At 44.5% G+C, this 20,086-nt stretch overlaps 1 protein-coding gene across 1 annotated transcript in view; it reads right to left on the bottom strand.

Moving 5' to 3' along the window:
- The window catches only part of itga5 (integrin, alpha 5 (fibronectin receptor, alpha polypeptide)), a 34,419-nt gene that overhangs the window by 629 nt on the left and 13,704 nt on the right, over window positions 1–20,086 (bottom strand). Inside the window, exons 3-29 of the mRNA XM_030055567.1 lie at window positions 19,312–19,412; window positions 18,706–18,829; window positions 18,167–18,228; window positions 18,030–18,075; window positions 17,801–17,926; window positions 17,639–17,683; window positions 17,251–17,294; window positions 16,976–17,032; window positions 16,290–16,342; window positions 15,893–16,101; window positions 14,843–15,034; window positions 14,705–14,750; window positions 14,478–14,591; window positions 13,150–13,205; window positions 12,546–12,703; window positions 12,194–12,331; window positions 9,507–9,574; window positions 7,788–7,935; window positions 7,420–7,512; window positions 5,742–5,821; window positions 5,499–5,579; window positions 5,291–5,396; window positions 4,698–4,856; window positions 3,893–4,003; window positions 1,322–1,435; window positions 446–547; window positions 222–344 (exon numbers count right to left, since the gene is read on the bottom strand). Coding sequence (XP_029911427.1) covers window positions 222–344; window positions 446–547; window positions 1,322–1,435; window positions 3,893–4,003; window positions 4,698–4,856; window positions 5,291–5,396; window positions 5,499–5,579; window positions 5,742–5,821; window positions 7,420–7,512; window positions 7,788–7,935; window positions 9,507–9,574; window positions 12,194–12,331; window positions 12,546–12,703; window positions 13,150–13,205; window positions 14,478–14,591; window positions 14,705–14,750; window positions 14,843–15,034; window positions 15,893–16,101; window positions 16,290–16,342; window positions 16,976–17,032; window positions 17,251–17,294; window positions 17,639–17,683; window positions 17,801–17,926; window positions 18,030–18,075; window positions 18,167–18,228; window positions 18,706–18,829; window positions 19,312–19,412 — 2,756 coding nt within the window. The remainder of the gene's footprint in view (window positions 1–221; window positions 345–445; window positions 548–1,321; window positions 1,436–3,892; window positions 4,004–4,697; window positions 4,857–5,290; window positions 5,397–5,498; window positions 5,580–5,741; window positions 5,822–7,419; window positions 7,513–7,787; window positions 7,936–9,506; window positions 9,575–12,193; window positions 12,332–12,545; window positions 12,704–13,149; window positions 13,206–14,477; window positions 14,592–14,704; window positions 14,751–14,842; window positions 15,035–15,892; window positions 16,102–16,289; window positions 16,343–16,975; window positions 17,033–17,250; window positions 17,295–17,638; window positions 17,684–17,800; window positions 17,927–18,029; window positions 18,076–18,166; window positions 18,229–18,705; window positions 18,830–19,311; window positions 19,413–20,086) is intronic.

Genomic DNA, 20,086 nt, shown 5'->3' with positions numbered 1-20,086 from the left:
CTTCATATAAAACTGCCTTTCTTTCCCTAACTGTTTCTCCCACTGGTTTCCACTAGATTCCTATCCACATTAAGTCCCACCCCAAAAATCCTGTTTCAATAGGAAATGTATCAAATTACTGAAGCATGAGGCTCTCAAAATGTTGTTCTCATTGTGACATTAAACCAATGAAGATAAAGTAAAGTGGTGTGTACTATGCTTTGTTACACAGCAGCACTGACCTTGTAGAGGATGTAGATGAGAAGAGCCAAAAGCAGCAGTCCAGCCAGAATGGCCAGGATGATGATCCACAGAGGAACCGAGTTGTCGATGTCTGGCTTGTTCCAGACCACCGGAGTCACCACCTAAGGACAAAAGCACATTTAGTCCTCACCTCAGTGTGACTCAACAAAGAAAATAGGTTCAAATGATGAATAAGTTAATGAATGAATGAAGCTGTAAATACCTTTTTGTGTCCACTAGGAGAATGCTTGGGTAAGATGGCATAAGGCATCTTCATCACGCTGTATCTGGCCAGGCACTCCAGCATGTAATGCTTATAGGATCTCTGAAGGAAGAATTTACAAGTTACTAAATCAAACTCCCCAGATGTTTATGACAACAATTTCTAACCTTTCAAAGCTTTACATGAGGGCTGCAGTTCACTAATAATACAGTAGGAGGCGATGTAGCCTTATAGAGACGACCTGAATCTTCATAGGACTATCTCTTTGACATTCCAATCATATGAGAAGCTGTGACCACCGGCTAATGAATTTCCAATACATTCACACATGTGCCTTGTATTACAGCATATGAGAGCATTTAAATTCTCACTTGGAGTACCTCAGACAAGCCAGGTAGGGAAAAAAACACCACCAACAACAAAAATAGACTTACTATTTTAGAAACTGTACAAAAACAGTGTATGCACACTTGCACAAAATACTTGAATACATAAACAGCCAAATCTAAATACAGCAATTTACGTTCCATTTAGCAACTGTTTTCCAATTTGTTGAGCCAAGTATCTGCGACTATGTATGTTAGTACATTTAAGAGCTCAGCCAACACAAGTGCTGACCTCCAGTCAATACAATCCAGTATTTGCTGCAGCTATTCATCTTTGCCAGCCTCACATTTGAGGTTTTAGGCCTCAGTGTTTTCCTTCTTGATGCTTTAACGAATAATGGCTACATACTTACTGCCAAAGCCTGACATGAGAAAATACACAGAAAACAATGGGAACAGGCAGATCTACAGGGCACAGCCTTTCCTGTGCCATGCCAGTGGTCATGTACAGTACAGTGTAGTGTGTTTTCAGGCTTTGTCTCCTGCTCACCTCAATGAAGGTCTCAGCCCAGACGCGGGAGCGCACTTTCACAATGGCAGTAGTCCCTTTCTCAAGGAGACCCACATTACACTGGAGCGTCCAGCACTCAACATTAGAGCAGGACTATGGAGACAGAGAGTAGCAGCATGAGTAAAGACAGTGTTCATTCAGTGTTACATCATTTATTTAAGAATTACTCTTGAAATCAGTTTGTGCAAAGCATTTATAAAATTGAAGTTGTCGTTCCTCAAAGTATAACTTAAAGGCATTGGTCACATGACCTGAAAACAGATGGAGGAAAGTCATAAAGTCACAAGTCAAAACTAGAAGAAGAGATAAGGCAACGCAAATAACAGCCATGTCAACGCTGCAGTCCAAATAAATATAACAAAGAGCTCAATGTTATGATCCCTATTCCAGGCCTGCTTCGAATTAGTGAGATTGAGGGAATGTCATGAGACTGTAAAAATGCAGCATGCAGTCACCGCGCTCCACATTATTGCCCAACCACTAAAACCAGCCCATTTTTCGCAAGACTGTTGAATACACTATCTTAATTGGATCCTCATAATGCAGTTTGGTAAGTTCAACATTTTAAACCGTCCACAAAGTGCATTTTAGAGCTGGTGCTAGGGCCAGACCACCCCCAGACTGAGAGGTTTTAGTGGGTTTCCTGCGGGAGCGCATTAGTTTACTTATTACACCGAGGAGGGCAAACACGGGAGAAGACAGTATCCGCCTAGCTCCCTAAGGCTCAGTCTTAGACAGACTTAATAAGGGCACACAGACAGACAGGGAGCATATCAGTCCACTTCCTCCTAGTAGGCCTCCCCGAAGCCCCGGGGCACGCGGGCACTGGATGGCCCTGTAAAAACTGGTGGGTCTCTTGGAAATGGCCTAAATGTGGCCCATTGTGGTCAAGAGGTGGAGTTTGGGGGTGCAGAGGCTGTTCCCACAACTTCATAAAGGATGGGCCTGTCTTTTGTACTGCTGTATGCACAGGGCCTATGTAGGCTGACACTTTATAATTAGGAAGAAGAAGAGCTTGTTAAGTCATGCAAATGAAAGCAGGAATATAAACAAACGCTCTGATAAGGGCAGACTTGCATTTGGTTCCATTATTGCCAACGGATCATTAAAGCAAATTACCAATTAATTATTATTCTACAACACAAATCCTTTACTATTCCAAATAGCAGTTTAAAAAGGCAGTCTCTTTTTATGCATAGCTCAGCTCATCCAAGACAAAGCATGTCATTCTCCGTCTCGCACTATTACTCAGGCCTACGACTTCATCCGAGCAGCGCTAAACACTATGGCACTTTCTCCTTTCATCAAGAGACACTTTGAACAGAGAGGTCTGCCATCCCCAGCATTAAAAACAAAAGTGCAGAGACGGGAGAAAAGGGAGAATGGGCTCCTTCATACTGACGTGTCATCAGACATGCTTGATAAATGAGCACGGTTAGGAGCAGCAGGGAAGCAGACAAAGCCCCTTTTGGTAAAGGCAGGTAGCCCGAGACGGAGGCAGAGGGAGCAGCTACCTGCAGCTGGATGGATCAATAGAGCCAGTGTGTGGGGGGCTGTGGGCCTCAAAACACCCAGAGTTGAAAATTACAGAGTGGTCTGTAAAGTAACCAGAGCATCACTGACAAAGAGCCCTCATTCCCGTGTCCCATGTCTTCCCAGTCCCACCAGCACCACTAAAGGCCCTTTAATGTTAATCACCACAATGCCACAACCCCATGCCCTCTGACCTCTCCCTTTTAACAACATCATAACCTAATTATCCAATCCCAGGAGCCTCATGTAAGAGAGGGGCCAGTGCCACCAAAATAGATCCAGACATTTAACTTCAAGCAACACAGCAAAATATCGTGTTTGGGTTCAAGCCTTAACCTTTATCTAATGGAGCGCTTTTGACCTGCCTTATGAGATTCAAAACACTTTTAACTGTATGACAACATTTACCATAAACTATAAACTCAAGCCCTTATTTCTCTCACTTACAAGTCACCTATCAGGCATTTATTGAAACAGACCTTTCAGCCTGGTGATGCTGATTCCTATATCCAATATACTGCCACCTCACGCGGATTTGAAGGAACAGTTCACCCCTTATAGCAAGAAGTTTTAGGAACTTCCAGCCAAGGAGCCTAAATTATATTTAGCAGCACAAATTCAAGGTGGATTTGTCGGTGTTCTTTTACAGAGAATAGTTCCCAAAGAAACTCTTTAATTCCAGGCACGGTCATTATGCCAAGTACATGTGTTATTGTTTTTGGATAGAGCTGTCGCTGTTGAGTTTTTCGCATGTAAATTTTTGACAACTGCAGCTTCACAGATGAATATCCATCCAGCCCCACTGTATTTTGGTACTGAGAGACAAGGAGGCCTGCATTAGACTGGAAATCTCAACAAATCGCACGGAAATTATCTGGAGGGATAGATTGTACTAGGCGTTATTGTATTTTTGGTGAATTTCTCTTTTAAAATCTTATCTTTTTCATTTGAGCAGCTTCATTTCAGATTGTGTATAGAAATTAAAGACTACCATATCCCAGCCCAAGTATCACTCACCAGGTTGGTCAAATGGGCAAGCTGGTCTCGGTGGACCTCCCTCCTCTCGACATGGTGCTCATGGGCCTTCAGTGCCAGAATAGGCGGAAGCTCTGTGGAGGTCTGCTGGAGCTAAGGAGGGAGCAAACACACACACACACACACACACAAGCACGAAAACACACCACCCATTAGATTAACACAGACACTGACCTCACCAGAGAGAAGAGCACACCACCCTTTCTGTCAATACAAGAGCTAATGTTAGCATGGCCCAGAGGTTTTTGTCATTAATCAGTAGCATGTGAGCTTCACTCCACATGGGTCCCTGTGGAAATACAAGATGCTTTACAATTCCCCCGAGACCGAAAGAAATTACAAAAAAACACAACCGAGACAGACAACAACCCAGTGCCCTGTTCAGCATCTGGCCGGTTTCAAAAATAAACACAAACAACTACATTAAGTTGTTTTGACCATAAAATCTCAAGGTTACAGCTTCGTATGAGGGGGTGTGTCGGCGTCATCTGATGTTGAAGATGAGTGAGCGTGCTACTAGAGAGCACAGAGAGGAGCTGTGACATCAAAGTGGTGGTTGGATGGGAGTCCCGGGTGGGGCTGACAAGCAGGGAAGGGAGGAGGTGGGTGTGGGCCCACCAGCGGGACGGCCCATCTGTTAGTCACACAGTGAAGTGGGAACCTGTGGGACATCTTCACTGCTCTGGCTGTCTGTGAAGTGTGTTCACACACCCAGCTGGACTTTGCCTCATCTGACCCTGAGAGGTGCCGATATGTGTGTGCATTTGTGCGTGTGTGTTGTGCTTACTTTGAGGTGGAGATGGTTCATGGTGCGGTTGGCGGTGCAGTTGAGGGGGCCTTCAGTGGAGAACTCCAGGGGATAAAGGAGAGACTGACCCTGGACTCTGAGGGGGCAGCGCAGCTGAAGGAGGGTGTGGCTAATCCGACTGGGCCCGTTATTCACCAGCTGGAAAAGACGGAAAGGCAGAAAGAGGAAATTAACAAGGAAAACTTTAATATGTCAAGCATTAGAGCAGTTCAAGAGTAGCAATTTCGTACTTTGGCTCATTTTTATTTGTGCACTTTAATGGAGTCACAAGGTTACAACTGATTTTTTTTTTTTTTTAATCAACTTTGAAAAGATCTTACAATCTTTTCGTACTCTGCAAAACCACCACTAAAAGTACAACTCTGTCAAATGTTGCTAAAATTAAAGTGGATCTGCACTGATCAATAATAAATCACTGTAATATCTGGAATGTTTTCTGTGTGTATGCCTCATTGCAGCCTTGGGAAGTCTGCTTTGCTGCATGAATTGTAGGATCTGCTTTCCAGGCCTTTATGCTCTGCCATGGTGAGTCTGTGCAGCTAATAGCTTCCTGGAAGAACTGAGTGGATTACCTCAAAGATGTGCTCCACTGCAGGGCCAATGTCCTGCTCCACCTGATAGCTTTTGGTCATCTTCCAGTTGGCTGGTGGGAAGAAGACCTTATCAGGCCGGGACACGCTACACAAGAGAAGGGAGAGTGAGAAATTGTGTAGGAGGGCAGAGGAGAGTTTATGGAGACTTTATGAAGTTCAAATGAGGTAATCCTAACATTGAGCTCACCCTTGTAGAATAACATCAGCTTGGACAACCACCTCCAGCTTGTAGGGGATAACCTCACTGTGGGAATTATTCTCATTTTTACTGTGGAAAGAGAAAGAGAACCAACACAGGTTATCCATCAAGATTTGCGAATGCAAATCTGAATCAAAATATGAGGTGAAAGGAAATGATAACAAATCACAGTTGATGAAACAAATACACACACAGTTCACACGTGTGCTCTGACATGAAAACAAGTCCTACCTGCGAATCTGCAGGTCAAACTGAACGGTCTTGTGTGTGTCCTTGAGGCGTGGCACTGTGAAGCGCAGGCCTGCCCACAGCTGCAAGAGGATGACAAAATAAAGTTTTATTATTATTATAGTTTTATTCATCTTTACCATAAATGGCTGGAGCAGTTACCAGATTTACTATAAACCGTGATTAAAATGTCTGACAGTTAATTACACTGTTTCAATTTTAAATATCAAGATAAGTGTGTTTTATTGGACTTAATAAGTCATAGTTTTTGTGGCACACACTCTCTAGCATCAAGCAAAGTCAGTATCAACCAGTCAAGTTAACAGCTTTCAATATGAATGATATCAATGTATATTAGTAATTAGTAATGTGATTGTGAATTTTCATATCATCCCATCTCTATTATCATCATTATTACTGTGTGAAAATGCAGATCCCAAACCTGAATGTCTCCTGTTATGATCTAAAAACTAACAAAGAGAACAAAGAAGCAAATAGCAGACCTAGCCCTAATTTAAACAGTGGAATGGTTCTTTAATGGGCCATGCACATGCAATACTGTAAAACATTTTTGGCTGCCATGGATGTCAATCAGCTATGCCTCCTCTCTCTTCTCTTCCCATCTCCTCTCTTCTAGTTACTGTATGTTGCTGTGGGGTCAGTCAGTGTGTGAAGCCCTGCCCTGCCTGGCAGACAGCTGTACCACACCTGGGCAGGTCCTGACTGTGGCCAGCAGCTTCATCTTTCCCTTTCGCCCTTTATTCATTTGTAATTTCACATCCTTTGTTTTCCACATAAACCACACATGCATGTTCTGCACCATAATTGCATTCAGGAGGCTTGTGCACAACAGTTTATTGTGCTTGTGTGAGTAAGTTTGTGTGTGTGTGTGTGTGTGTGTGTGTGTGTGTGTGTGTGTGTGTGTGTGTGTGTGTGTGTGTGTGTGTGTGTGTGTCTGTTTTCATGTACCTTCTGTGCTTGTGTGGGAGAATGAAAGGAGAAACAATTTAAATGCAACCCATAAAAAAATTGGTTGCTCCCTGACTCAATGAATCATTGGCATAGTCATAAAGTCTCTCTGCACCTACCTACACATTTATGAGTTACAACAGACTCACATCAGAACAATAACATGTTGAGCCAATGTTTCGGCTTGAGACCTCAGTGCAGTACAGTGGGAGACATTTAGAGACAGCTAAAGGTCTCTCTCTCTGGATCTGAATTGTAAACTCAGTGCTTTCTAAACCCTTTACAAGCAACTGACGTCCCTTCTTCCAGAGACTCCTGTCCATCTTTCCCAGCTCACATCCGACTGACAGTCTGATTCTGCAGACCAATTAAACTGTTGCCAGCTTGCCGATCATTAGAAAGAGGAACTCTCTCCAGCAGGGAGCCTTGGGCACAGATGGAGAGAGGCTTCCTGATAGCCTGAGGGCCACTTCCTGTCACGACGCTGCCTCAACACACTGCCTCCCACATGAATCCCCCTCATGATAGACAATGTTTCCCTTCTAAGAGCAAGAAACCATGATGTCCTGTTGTAATCATTAGGCTCAGAGGTAATACTATACCCTTTTTTGCAAGGGCTCAGAACTCAACCGGCCTACAAACAACAACTAACCAGGATCCTAGCTAGTAACAGAGTCAAACCATGCAAAAAGACCAAAAAAAGGATCCTTACGCTGGTGCCCGACTTCATAGGGTTGCCCAAATCACAGCTGAGGTAGCGGGTCTGGTTCTCTGTCTCGTAGCTGCAGGTCAGCTGGGTCAGGCTCTGGGCAACATGACGAGAAAGACAGAAAGATGAGTTAATAAAAGCAGCGGATAATCAAATAGGACAATCAAATCTACGAAGAGTCAGGAAAAACAACTGTTATGTTGTCATGTCCTAAGACACACTCATAGTAGGTTGCAGAAAGTTCCTTGTTGATGCCCGTTGTCTCTGTAACAATATCCTTTATAATAATACATATGTAATTTCAAGGAAATATACTATACATTGAGGATCTGTAAAATGTCAGATTGAGCATGTTTTGCATGTGCCCTCACCTCATTATTGCGGGCTATGCCGCTGTAGTCTGCTTCATGAGGCAGCACCACGTACAGCTCTGCCTCGTATGCCCCTCCCCCCTCATTTCTGGCGTTGAAAGTCAAGGTCAGCGAGTTGTCATCACCTAGGTAGACTTCCTTCCTGTCCCTGAGGACCCAACCAGAGAAAAAATTGATTACTAATAGGGTCAACGGTCAGGTCAAATGGTGTCAGGCATCTTTTAGGGTGAATAAATACAAAAAAGGGTGTGTTAGGGTGTCATAAGTAAACAATGGGATGCTTTGTTCGTGGTTATTGGCAAAAACCAGCCACTAGCCTGGGTAAAATATTGTTGTTGCTTTAATGAAACTAATAAATCCTCTGGCTTTGTGCTCTGCATATCTATTAGGTTTGGAGCTGGGCCGCAACCCAAAACACATCGGTTAGATTCATCTCAGGAAGCCTCCGTCCCCCCCCAAATGAAAACTTTTCCAATGTAGCAATAAAGTCATACATGCACTAGAGCACAGAGTAGAACTGTAAAACACCTCCCCCTTCCCTGCTGACCCCCCCACCCTTTCCATCTCTCTCCCCATGCCGCTCCAGAGCTCAGAACAATGAGAAATTCCATATGGAGGGCCACACAGACGCTTTTAATTAAAGCCCGGTCTCATAAAGCAACGCAGGAGGAGCAACAGAAAGCACGTTTCTACAGATGATTCCCTGGTTGGCCAGAGAGCCGGCCATACTCTTTCTATTCTCACCAGCATCCCACTTTGAAAACCAAACAGAGGGTGAAAATCAGAAAACACAAAAAAAAGAGAAAAAAACATAAAGATTCCCCAGGGAATCTTTGGTCCAACAGGTTATGTGCCTTGGCAGTGGAATAGCAGAAATAACACTGGAGGTATGATGGATACTTACAGTGAAATTCCACTAAATCACAGAAATCCCTTAACCCGTCTAACTACCATTAGGCTTACATAAACTACTATACATCGGACAAAAAAAAAGCCAAGCTATTATTTCAATTTTAATAATCTCTTTCTGCAGCTACAATTTATGTAGCCGCACTTGAGTGGGACTGGGCAGTATATAACAGGCACTCGCAGCAGGTTATTCCATATGTGATGGATAAACTATACATTGAAAAACATGGAGGCAGAGGGTAGATAAATATAGAAATGTGAAATTAAAATGACAGAGCAGAGTGGGAAGTTTTGGGGAAGTTGTTATTTTTGAGAAAAATGCTAACAGCTTTCTTAAATCAAAGTGTGGCAGGGCGCTCCTAACAGCCTCAGAAGCAGGCGGCGGGAGGGGGGGGGGGCGACTCTTTGGCACTCTACTCCCATTCTTTCCAAACGCATCTCTTTCATCTCTCCTGTCTTTTCCCCTAACTGTTGTCAGCCAATCATAGCACCTGTAGAGCAGAGCTGCTTCCTGTTTTCAAAGGACAGTACCCCCCCCTCCCACACGCACACACTTCACTGCAGCATTGTGGCTATTAAGAGAACTGCTTGGTATGCTAAACTAAACAAAGCCAAGGAGTGACAAAAACAGCTGTATTTATACTTCAGGACTCAATACCAAGCTCCCAGTTGCATAAAAGAGGTGAAGAGTTCAGTGTATGTGACCCTGTTCGCGGTTCCCTATGCATTATCCCCAGAATTCGAGTGTGTTTTCTAAAATCTTCATGCTGTATGATTTCTAGAAATATATGAGGGAGGAAATAAACTCACCCGTGAACCGCCAGCTTCAAGTCAGGAACACAGATGTTGTCCTCTCCGCAGTCAAGCAGAATCTGGGCCTGAAAGATGCACATGGGGGGAAATAAAAGCTTTAATAGGGACTGAATAACACGCAACAGTGACATGGATCATGCTTACTGTAGGTTCTATCCGAAAATGCACGTTTTATGAGCATAATTTGGATTAGGCGCACATTATAAATCACATATAAGTGTAAAGCAGACAACAGGGTGAGTGCTGCAAGATGGGACATGTGGTGTATAATGACTAATAGATTCCATTACCCAAAACATACACACAAACACACCTGGGCTGCGGTCTTCAGACACTTTTTTTGTGCAAGGCCATCACTCCACATCTGACACCTACAGCAAGACCGCTAATAACAATCTTATCGCTCAGAGGGTAAACGAATGACTCAGAGCGAAGATGACAGGCACAGACACACTCCCCTGACCCAGATTTGCCTACAAAAACACACACACACACACTATCTGCCGGCACCAAAAGTGAAGCAAATGATGAACGGGCTACGGTGTTGCTCAAAACCCCAGAGACAGATCCAGAGGAGATGCTCCTGCTGAGCAGAGCGCGGAGCTGCCAGGCCGGCTCTCGCCCAGCGCTCCACATCACAGCGCGATGTGGCAAACCGCAGTTTCACCACATGCCACGCCACCCAGCAAACCACAGCAGTATATGATCATATGGAGAGGGAGGGGTCTGAGGATTAAGGGCACTTACTGAGACACGGGATACCTCTCTTGTCCTGGAAAGGGGGAGGGGACAGCCGAAGATTATGGTGGAGAGAAAGAGAAGAAAGGAAGAGTGATACTGCTGGGTGAACAGATGACCACTGAACGTGTGGCGGAGCGGCGGCAGGGAAAGCTCTGCGGTATGGTAAATTGCTCCCCTCTGTGACTGTGACATAGTGTGATGATGCTGATGACGATGATGATAATAAATAGAAATAGAGGAGGAGATTAGAGAGAGCCAAGCGCCTCCCTTGTCATTATAGGATCCAGGGGCTCTAATTATGGACACCATGGTAACCGCCATGTTAACTTGCCCACATGCGCGTTCACTGGCCTGCAGTCTCTGTAGGGCAGGAAAACAAGGTCTGTAGGGCCATAGCTCGGGCTAAACAACAACTAGGAAGCAAAAGTGACATCAGTGAGCATGTGATGTATTGAGGACAAGTATCACATGCAGTATAATAAAAATAACTTGGCGAAATGAGGAGTACATTAATCAAAGTCATACTCGTGGTAAGATATTCTTATTTATTATGAAGAACAACGGGGGCATTGAGGGCACAAATTCAGAGCTCCTCAAGGTGACAACAACTGGCAGCATTCATGATTCTGCAGAAGCGCATTCCCGCATTCATATATCATGTGAAGAATGTGTTTGTGTCATCTGAGCAGTTCACTGTGGCAATTAAAATATCTGTCATGATGCTGCAACCTCATAGCAACATGTGGACTGTGTTACGATGAGAGAGCGAGACCCTGCAGAGGTGCATCAGCCATCTCTCATTCTCACTCACGCATGAAGAGAGCTTGGCTGAGCCAGTGAAATGTTGCAAGGCCTGCAATACATTCTCAAAGCTCATGCAGATATCAGCAGGGCATTGTGTGTCTGATCAGGGCCAAGGCTGTGGTATAATAGTCACCCTTTCTCTGTTTATATACCATTTCATTCACACAGCCTGAAGTAACATTAACAAAATCTGTTAGCAGTTTTACACTATTCCACCTCCCATTTTACACACACATACACAGATGGGGGTTTTACATCATTGGATGTTTAGAAAAAAGCTGCACTTTTTCAGGTTTTAGGTTGATATTTTAGCTCATCATCTCAAGGCCTTGGTTCAGCCATAGACCACATCTGTTGGAGCCCCAGAAGCTTTGATATCCAGGGAGGACATGAATGACAGGGTTCAGTCCTGATCCAACAGGAAAAAGATAGAAATACACAAGGATAGAGAAGAGAAACACAGAAAGTGGGGGAGAGGGGGAAGATCAAACTACACTCACTGCCTTCCCCCAAGCGCTCCAATCCAGTGGCTGTTGCTGAACTCACATATGGCGCATGCTGCGCCACAGCTGAAAGCATGCCCACATGTTGAGCCAACCCTGCTCACTGCCAGATGAAAACTGGCAAAACGCCGATAAATTTCAACCAGATGGGCAAATAGCCTGGCTGTGCCCCACCCAAAAATATCTACTAACCTTCCATGTCTGCGCAACTCTGGAACGAACCACCTATGAACCGTTACACAGCCAAGCAGGGCAGAGAGATATTCCTGCTGGGGCAGTCAAACACTCTCCACTATACACATGCCTCACATTTTTATATTGAAAACTGCTTTCCAGACACCCTGGACCCCTTCCCAGCAAAGTAGTTGAAAATAAAAATAAAAAAAGAGCTGCCTCACTCTTTCATCAGGAGACTGGAGAAAGTCACAGAGTAGTGGGTTGATGATAAGGAGAATGGCTGCTCAAGGTGGCTGATTTTCTTACCATCAGCTCAGAAGGAATGCACTCAAAGTTTGTACACTATTAGTGAGCACTGCTCCACCTCGGCTGATATACTGATTAAAACCTCTGTAGGTCACTCCGCGGCAAGTAAAAACTGATGCCCCAAGGATTTGGGGGAGTGTAGTGGAAAAGTACCTTCTGCTCAATGATGGTGGTGGTCTGATAGTTGAGAATGGGCCGCAGGCCATGCAAGTCAGCGGCAGCATTTGGATCCAGGCTGAAGTTCAAGGCCACAAAAATGGAGGAGAGCTTGTCCCTGAACTCCTTCTCTTCCTGCAGTCAAACACAAACATACATTCATTCACTGTATTGTAAAACACAATTTGTCCCGACAACACAGCCAGTTGTTCCCAGGAGATAAGTTCTCCTCATTATGTCAAATAGCCAAAATTACTGCTATGGTTGTGGTTATTTCAAATCTTGGCTTTATGTGTGGGTTCATCACAGGATGAGTGATTGTCATGGGGGAAATAAAGAGCAGGCATACTCTTAGGAAGATCTTGGTTTGGTGACACACGCGATCGCCATGTTTCACTGCCACATTCTTCTGGAGCAAGGCCTGCTGGGAATCCAAGAACAGAGCCCGCTTCACTGCACCTTTCTGCTTGTGCTTATGGCTATCCAGCTGTACCTCCACCTGGAAGTCTGGAACACATAACACACACACACACACACACACACAAATGAGCATTCACGGCTTGATGAATGTTCCTGAGTCACGTAATGACAGCTTTTAAAAAAAAGAGACCATAAATACACAAGCGTACAGACAATGCAGTCAATGTAACTGAATATAATGACATACATATCAGACAGCACTTGTGTATAGAGGAAGGAGCAATTAGAGATAATTACTAGGGGTTGATAGTGAATGGGAATGAGTAACAAGAGGCCTGGTCATTAAAGGTGGATCACAGCAAATATTTGGCGCACCGCACTGCCTCTCTTGTCATAACAGAATTAAAAACCTGTGTTGCTTGCCAAACTACTTTAACCTAAATACGGCCGAGGATTTAAAACTTCACTATTTGCGGCTTATTTGAGCATTTTCTCTGCATGTAATACAGCGCAGATGTGAAAAGTTGGCTCACCTAAGTGGGCTGGTAGATGCTTCCCATCAGCAGAGATGCAGAAACTCAGGTTGACGCTGTTTTGGACAGAAGGGACAAGGACGTGATGAGGGGAGGCATACGCATTTATGGCAATATACACACATGCTGATGCTAACTTTCTCCCATGCCCCGCTTTTCTCACTGACTGATTTCAGCTCTCAACATACCTCACATTTCAAAGCATGAGGGGTAATGGGAATAATATGAAAAATGTCATATGTTTGGAGACGCACTGGCATCTGACTGCTGTCGCCAGCTAAGCTGATAAATTGGTATAGCTCCCTTTCCACCCTCAGCCCCCTCCCACACATATGATGGAATGGCCAAGTTAAGAAGGGTGAAATTGAGCAGCGTTTCGTGTTTCAGCGCTGACCAGCCAACGGCTAGCGTCTATATGAGCCTCCAGCGCTCTCCCATGACATCAGCCACACAACATGCCGCTGCTGTCCAAGAGTCAGCAACCCCAAAACCCCCAATCCCTTTACTAGGAAACCCACACTGGAGGCACAGAGCACAAACCAGAAGGAGTGAGGGGAGAGAGAGGGAGAGAAAACAGTCTGTTAAAGAAACACAGGAAAGGGAAGAGAAGGGAAAAATGAGAAGGGAAAAGGACAGGGAGCAGAAGGGGGACTTCTGCTGAGGAGTGTTAATAACTAAATGTGTGTGCTCCTGTGTCTGTGTCTGCTTTTGTACAAGTGCGTGCGCATGCTCACGAGAGTCTACGTGTCCTGATGTTTCCCAGCTGTGTTCCACCACCAAACAATATCTCATTCAATGCAACACCGTCCCCCCTCAAAAAAAAAAAAATCTCTAGCGCCTCCCTCCTCCCTCCCACTCTCCTCCCACCCCCACCAACAACTCCTCATTGCCAGGCAACAGTGCGTAATCAAGGCACATGTGTGTATACAAGAGTTTCCTCTACGGATCGGGATCTGGAGCGGGGGAAAAGCAGACACATGAGCCCGGTGTCGACCATGTCGAGCAGCGAGCAGCCGTCGTCTGTTTCCTCTCCCTGTTGCTGGAAATCAATACCGTGCAAGTTTCAAGGAGGTCCAAAAAATGTCTGACAATGCTGTTATTCAGCACTTTACTTCTCTGAAACAGTGCGCTGAGGCCATTTTGAAAATAGGTCAGCCAATGAGAGCAGCAGTTGATGGAAAAGATATTCCTTATCAGAGTTTCCTGCCAGGATAAAACTGTTTATGCATGTGAGGAACGGGGAAGCCCATGTTGTTGGAGGTTGGCCAATAACAAACTGATTGAGTAGCAGTTACACAGCACTCGTTCAAGACAAAATAAATACTCACCAGGACACAGGAATGCTGGTGTTGCCATTAGTGACTGTGCAGAGCTTCTCCTCAGGGTTGATCATGGTGGGAGAAATTGTCAAGGAGGCACTGGTATTGACTATTGGACGGGATCTGTGGGTAAAAAAGATTAACGTTAGGGATTCAAACACGGGAAATTCATATATTTTCCTTTGTTCTGTGGCAGAGCAGTGAATAATGATTATATGAGTTTAAAAACAACATACCTGTAGAGAATGGCCTTGTCAACACCAAAGGCACCGACAATAAGATCTGAGGAAATGGAACAAACAATTTTAAGACAATGAATAAATGAATATGGAGTTTAAAAAATAATGATGGCAATTACTTGTGCTCTAACTCACCTGGGTATCCGTTCATGTCAAGATCCTTAGCGCCTCGGAGAGCAAATCCAAAGCTGGCAGGCATGGTCCCAGCAGCCCATTGTCCAGTGATCACCTGAGACGGCGTGTCCCTGAGTCCTGCTGAGTTGCCATTATAAATGTAGACTAATCCCTGACGATCGTCCCCTCCAAACGGACAGCTGATGGCCACATCTGCATGAGGAGAAAGAGGGAAGACAGTTAGCTCATTGTCTAAAACAGATTATCTTGAAGATAGAGGACTATTTTCTGTCAAATTGAAGGCTGAAGTCCTGCATGTTGTGTTCTTATGAAGCTGAATGTTCTTAGGCTTCATAAGAACACAGGAGATTGTTGGGAAAAATGAAATCTAACCATGCTATGTTATCTAGCCAGCTGACCTTCCACAATCATGAATGTCAATGTCATGGAAAAATGAAAAAAATAAATGAATAATAAGACATTGCCATTTCTATTTACCATTTGGATTTTACCAGAGTTTGTTGTGCATCATTAATTTCCTTGCTTGTGCACTGAAGCTCTCTGGTTCCACCCTTTGATGTTTAAAAGCTGAAACTGAAGCGCAAGTTGGATTCCCCAATTTCCCTGCTTTCTCTCTCCCTCTGGCAGTGAAAAAGTATCTGAAATGCTGCTCAGACTAAACCAAAGAAGATCTAGCAACCTAGTGCAAATGCTATCCTCGGACCAGGTTATGTGACTTAAAGCAATTGTAACTTTTATAATGTAATTAGGCAATAGCATTGCGTATGTCAAAATTCTCAGTAACAGTCAATGGAGGGCATCCCTAACCATGGTGATGCTGCCAAACTATGACTGTGTAACCCGATTCCACAAGCCAGATAAATAAAATATTTATTACTGGGGAAAAAAGTCCAGGGTTCCAGCTTCAGCTCAACCAACAAAGTTATTTATGCCAACAGAGAAGGCTTTCCTCTGACAACCAAGATATTTAAACTTCAAGCTGTGGCCTCCATATTTTATAAAAACAGGAGCGAAGACATTTAACTTTCTCGTCACAATTCCCATTCTTACCATTGAACCCATCCTGGTTCAGATCTCCCAAAGGTGCAATGGTGCTGCCGAATCTCCCAAACATTTGGGTGCCTGTCAGGTGAGGTAGGCGGGGCTCCAGGTCTAGGGGGCCACGCTGCAGGTAAACATAGACCCGGCCCATTTCTTCCAGACGGGCGTCAGAGCCCCGAACCATGAACATGGGGGCTCCCACCAGCAGGTCAATCATCCTGCAGACAGGGAGAGAAGATCGCTCAATTTCAGTTCGAGTCAGACACATTGACGCCAGAGGTTTCCACTGTAATGGGATGTTGGTGGGATCCAATCTAGATACTGTACTGAGAGACACATGCATAGACCGCGAGAACAATGGTGAGAGTGAGTGAGAGCAAGACTCAGAGACCTGTCACCTACTCACCCATCATTGTTAATGTCAGTCGTTGCCACGGCATAGCCAAAATACGATCCCATCTGTGAAAACACCAGTGTTACTCACAATTCCATGACTGTGATTATAGGAAAAATCTCAACATCTAAAGTCATCACTTACATCAAGATTTGATTAATTTCTTTGTTTATCCAAAACAGCCATGCTACTGTAAAACTGGTACTTGTGTTTAAATCTGAAACCACCGCTCGAATTAGAGATTTTGTTGAGAGTCACGAAGGGCTGAAGACTTTTCACGCTGTCTGTTACAGCTCTGCTTCATTTCGAGAATTATCTGTCATGAACTTAAGCCCGAAGTACAGAAAACGCAGGAGCAGCCCCGAATTACCAGACTCCAAATGTAAGCAAATACACTCATGACTTTATTTGTTCAGCTGAGCCAATCAGCGCTGTTAAGACCAGCCCAGTCGCGCTCCTTCTATTCCCAGAACCATTTGCACAAATTGCCTCTGCACTTTCCCCTCGATAATTGAGCTTTAAAGCAAACCACGAAAAAGCCTGAAAAACTAGTAAAGGGAACGTTGCAAAGGAAATTATTTTTGCTTACACTGACTCAACAAATTAAGAGCTCTGATGAGGCACCAGGCAATGAAAACACAGAGAGACTGGCACTTGGTGTTTTCTGTAGATGGAGGGACACAGGCCCTGCGACTCACCTGTTCACCAGTGTACTTCATCATGGACTGCAGATCAGTACCATTCAACATAGACACCTGTAACAAAATGGCCACATATGGTGAAATGTCTCAGTATATAATCAATATACTGTATTAACAGACTGTCTACTCACAAAAACCTATTCGCTCTGTGATATACATCACTAGGACTGTTTTCTTTCTATCATTCTCCTGCTGTATTAACTCCCCCCATGTCTAAAGGACAGCCCTTTGAGTCTCTTCTTAAAATGAGAGTAATGATTATGCTTTCTTACCGAACCATAAAGCTTGTCTCCTTTTGGAACCCCAGCCACAAAATCTGAGCGGAGCACAGAGAAAAGGAGCAAAGATTTAGGAGGGAAAATATCATACAGGTCAAAAAAAAAAAGAAAAAACACTTGGAGCTCAGGAGAATTCCAGCATTCACATGAACTCCAGCTCAATAGAGAGGTAAAATATTGTAGATGAGTTCAGCTCATGTTCATTTCAGGTGTAATATATGTGTCGTTGAGAGAGAGAGAGAAGGAGAGAGAGAGAGAGAGAGAGAGAGAGAGAGAGAGAGAGAGTGTTTGTACATGCACACATAGCCACATTGCCTTATTCATTCCATGTACAGCTCAGCAAACATTGGCCATGCACCTTCACAGCATTTGATGTCCTTACCTTCCACCTCATCACCACTGAATTCCCCAACTGCAACAGAGTAGCCTGTAAACAACATAAGAGCACAGATATTAGCCTTAGCTTTTATAGTTTAAAAAAAATGAAGATACATGGTGATGTTCATTTATAATAACAGCTGAATGTTTAGTTAGCCGCTCTTACCTTGGTAGCTGTCATCAAATTCGGTCCTGACCTGTCTGGTCTGGATCTGGCCCTCCACAGACTGCATGAAATAGCCCGGGTAGTACGCTTTAATTATCTTGTCCTTGGCGGCAGAGATCACCTGACCTGGAGCAAAACAAAAGAGAGAGGATGGCAATGAAAATAAACTTAACACTATCATTCTTTTTAAAAAATTAATTTGACTTTTTTTTTTTTACATTCTACATACCTTGCCAGTAGTAGCTGCCTGGCCCTCCTAATACCACTTTGCCATCCTGAAAGATACAGTCTGTGCATTACTATGATGAACACAGAAAAGGTTATCCTGGAATCACCTTGTGCTCCGTGAAAAAGAGCGGACAGTACCTTGGTGAAATCAGCACTGAATCCTCCTTGACAGTAGCCCTGTCCCTTCTCCTCTCTGAACTCTGAAACAAAGACAGGAAATGGTTCATGAATCATTTGCCACTCATAAACATCTCAAAACTGCTAGATAACCTAAATAAACCATTCAAACAGTGTGGTGTAGGAAAATACCTCAAAGGATAATGTTTCATGAAAATACTGTTAGCATATGATAGTTTTCGGTAAATAATTGATAGCAGGTGTCAGCTCATTATTATTGCTAATGACATCAAGCTGTCTGATGTCAGGGCAGGGACTGGACTGGTCCCCATGGAGTAACATGACTGATTTAAAGATGTCTTTCTGTAGCCGGTACAGTTTCTGGAAGTTGTTACCCACTGTTACTTGATAGTATTTCCATCTCCTCTGCCCTGCCTCATGGGTGGGAGAGTTGACCCCTTATCTAATTCCCAACAGAAGGGACAGCTGTCATTTCGAGGTGGGCTACAAGAGGCATCAATCAAGATGCGGTGTCAAATTTAACGAGTAGCGATACCAACCTGTGCGACAGGGAGCGTACTCCACAAATTTGGTGAAGTTACTGACTGAGAGGTAGCAGGTCCCTGTAGCATCCGAGTGGGGGGTGTCGTCTTTAGTTCGCCAGGAGTAGAGAGGGGCACAGGCCTGGGAAGAGGGGTGGAGGGGTGAAGAGAGATGGGGGGATGGTAGGGAGGAGGTGTGGAGGTTAGGTGAGAGATGTTTTTCCAGTTGCAACAACAGCCCAATGAACTCAGGAGGAGACCCTGGCAGAGGTCAGTGGTACATCTGGAGTGGGGTAACTCAACCCAGGTCACAGCCCGAGCAATAGGAACAAACAAGTGGCTCAACTTTGATCTCACGGGCAACACAAAACATTTCTTTTCCGTGCATCGGGACCGGAAGTGAAAATTGGCCAGCTCAATGGACAATAACCTTGGAGACAAACGTATAACAAAGAACACACATTCCTAGTGACATACAGACGACAAGACAGACGTTTCTCATGGCCGTGTGACCAGAGCAGCCTACTCATAACAGTGGAGGGCATCAGTGCTGTGGAGCAAAGTTGAAAGCCAAGTCTCCCTCTGCTCAACCCCCGACATCAGTCTCTGAGAGGGTCACCTTACCAGAATGGTGTCGTCGTGGGAACGCACAGTGGCGCCGAACCATTGGTGGGATTTGACTTCAGCCTGGTGGTTTGTGTCATTGAGTGAGACGGTGCGGTCCCCTGGGAGAAACAGAGAAAAATGACATTGGGAGGCGGCACTTTGACAAAGCGTGCATGTCTTCAGCTGAACCCCATGTATTCACCCGCCCCTTTTCCCCTGCCCCTCCTAGATCTTTGGAAACATCTGGACATTTGGCACAAAGCAAGTTTACAGACTCCAGTTCCACTATTGTTCATGTAAAAATGATCAGGGTGAGAATTCGGAAAGAATGGTATCTCGCTACACAGCCACTGTTCAGATGTCAGTGAGAGGCAGTTTTCCTCTGTGGCTTTTTGTGGTTTGGACTGGACTGGACTGGACGAGCTCAGCCTCACTGACCCTTGACTCTGTTTGGCCACCTGGCCAGTAACCCTGATCTCCCACTTCAACCCTGTGACAGCAGCAGGTGACATGACAGATGGTGTGAGGAGTCAGGTTTAAACACAACTTTATTGGAAGACAGATGTTGCATCTGCGCTGCAGTGGAGGGTGAAATTCAAACAAATTGACTGGGCAAGGCCTTTGCTTCCACACCATATAGATCATCCACTGAGGGTTTGTAATTCAGAAATGACATATCTGGGGGATTTGCAAATATGTTTTGAGGAGTCACACAGGCCGTGTTGAAAAGCCACTCCACCCAGTGATCTAGTTCATTTCCGCCTATAGATTGCGTCAGTAAAAAAACCACAAA

The sequence above is a fragment of the Myripristis murdjan genome, chromosome 7 (genome assembly GCF_902150065.1).
Source record: "Myripristis murdjan chromosome 7, fMyrMur1.1, whole genome shotgun sequence".
NCBI lineage: Eukaryota > Metazoa > Chordata > Actinopteri > Holocentriformes > Holocentridae > Myripristis > Myripristis murdjan.
Note: the sequence above shows the minus strand (reverse complement) of the source record. Positions and strands in the feature narration are given on the sequence as shown.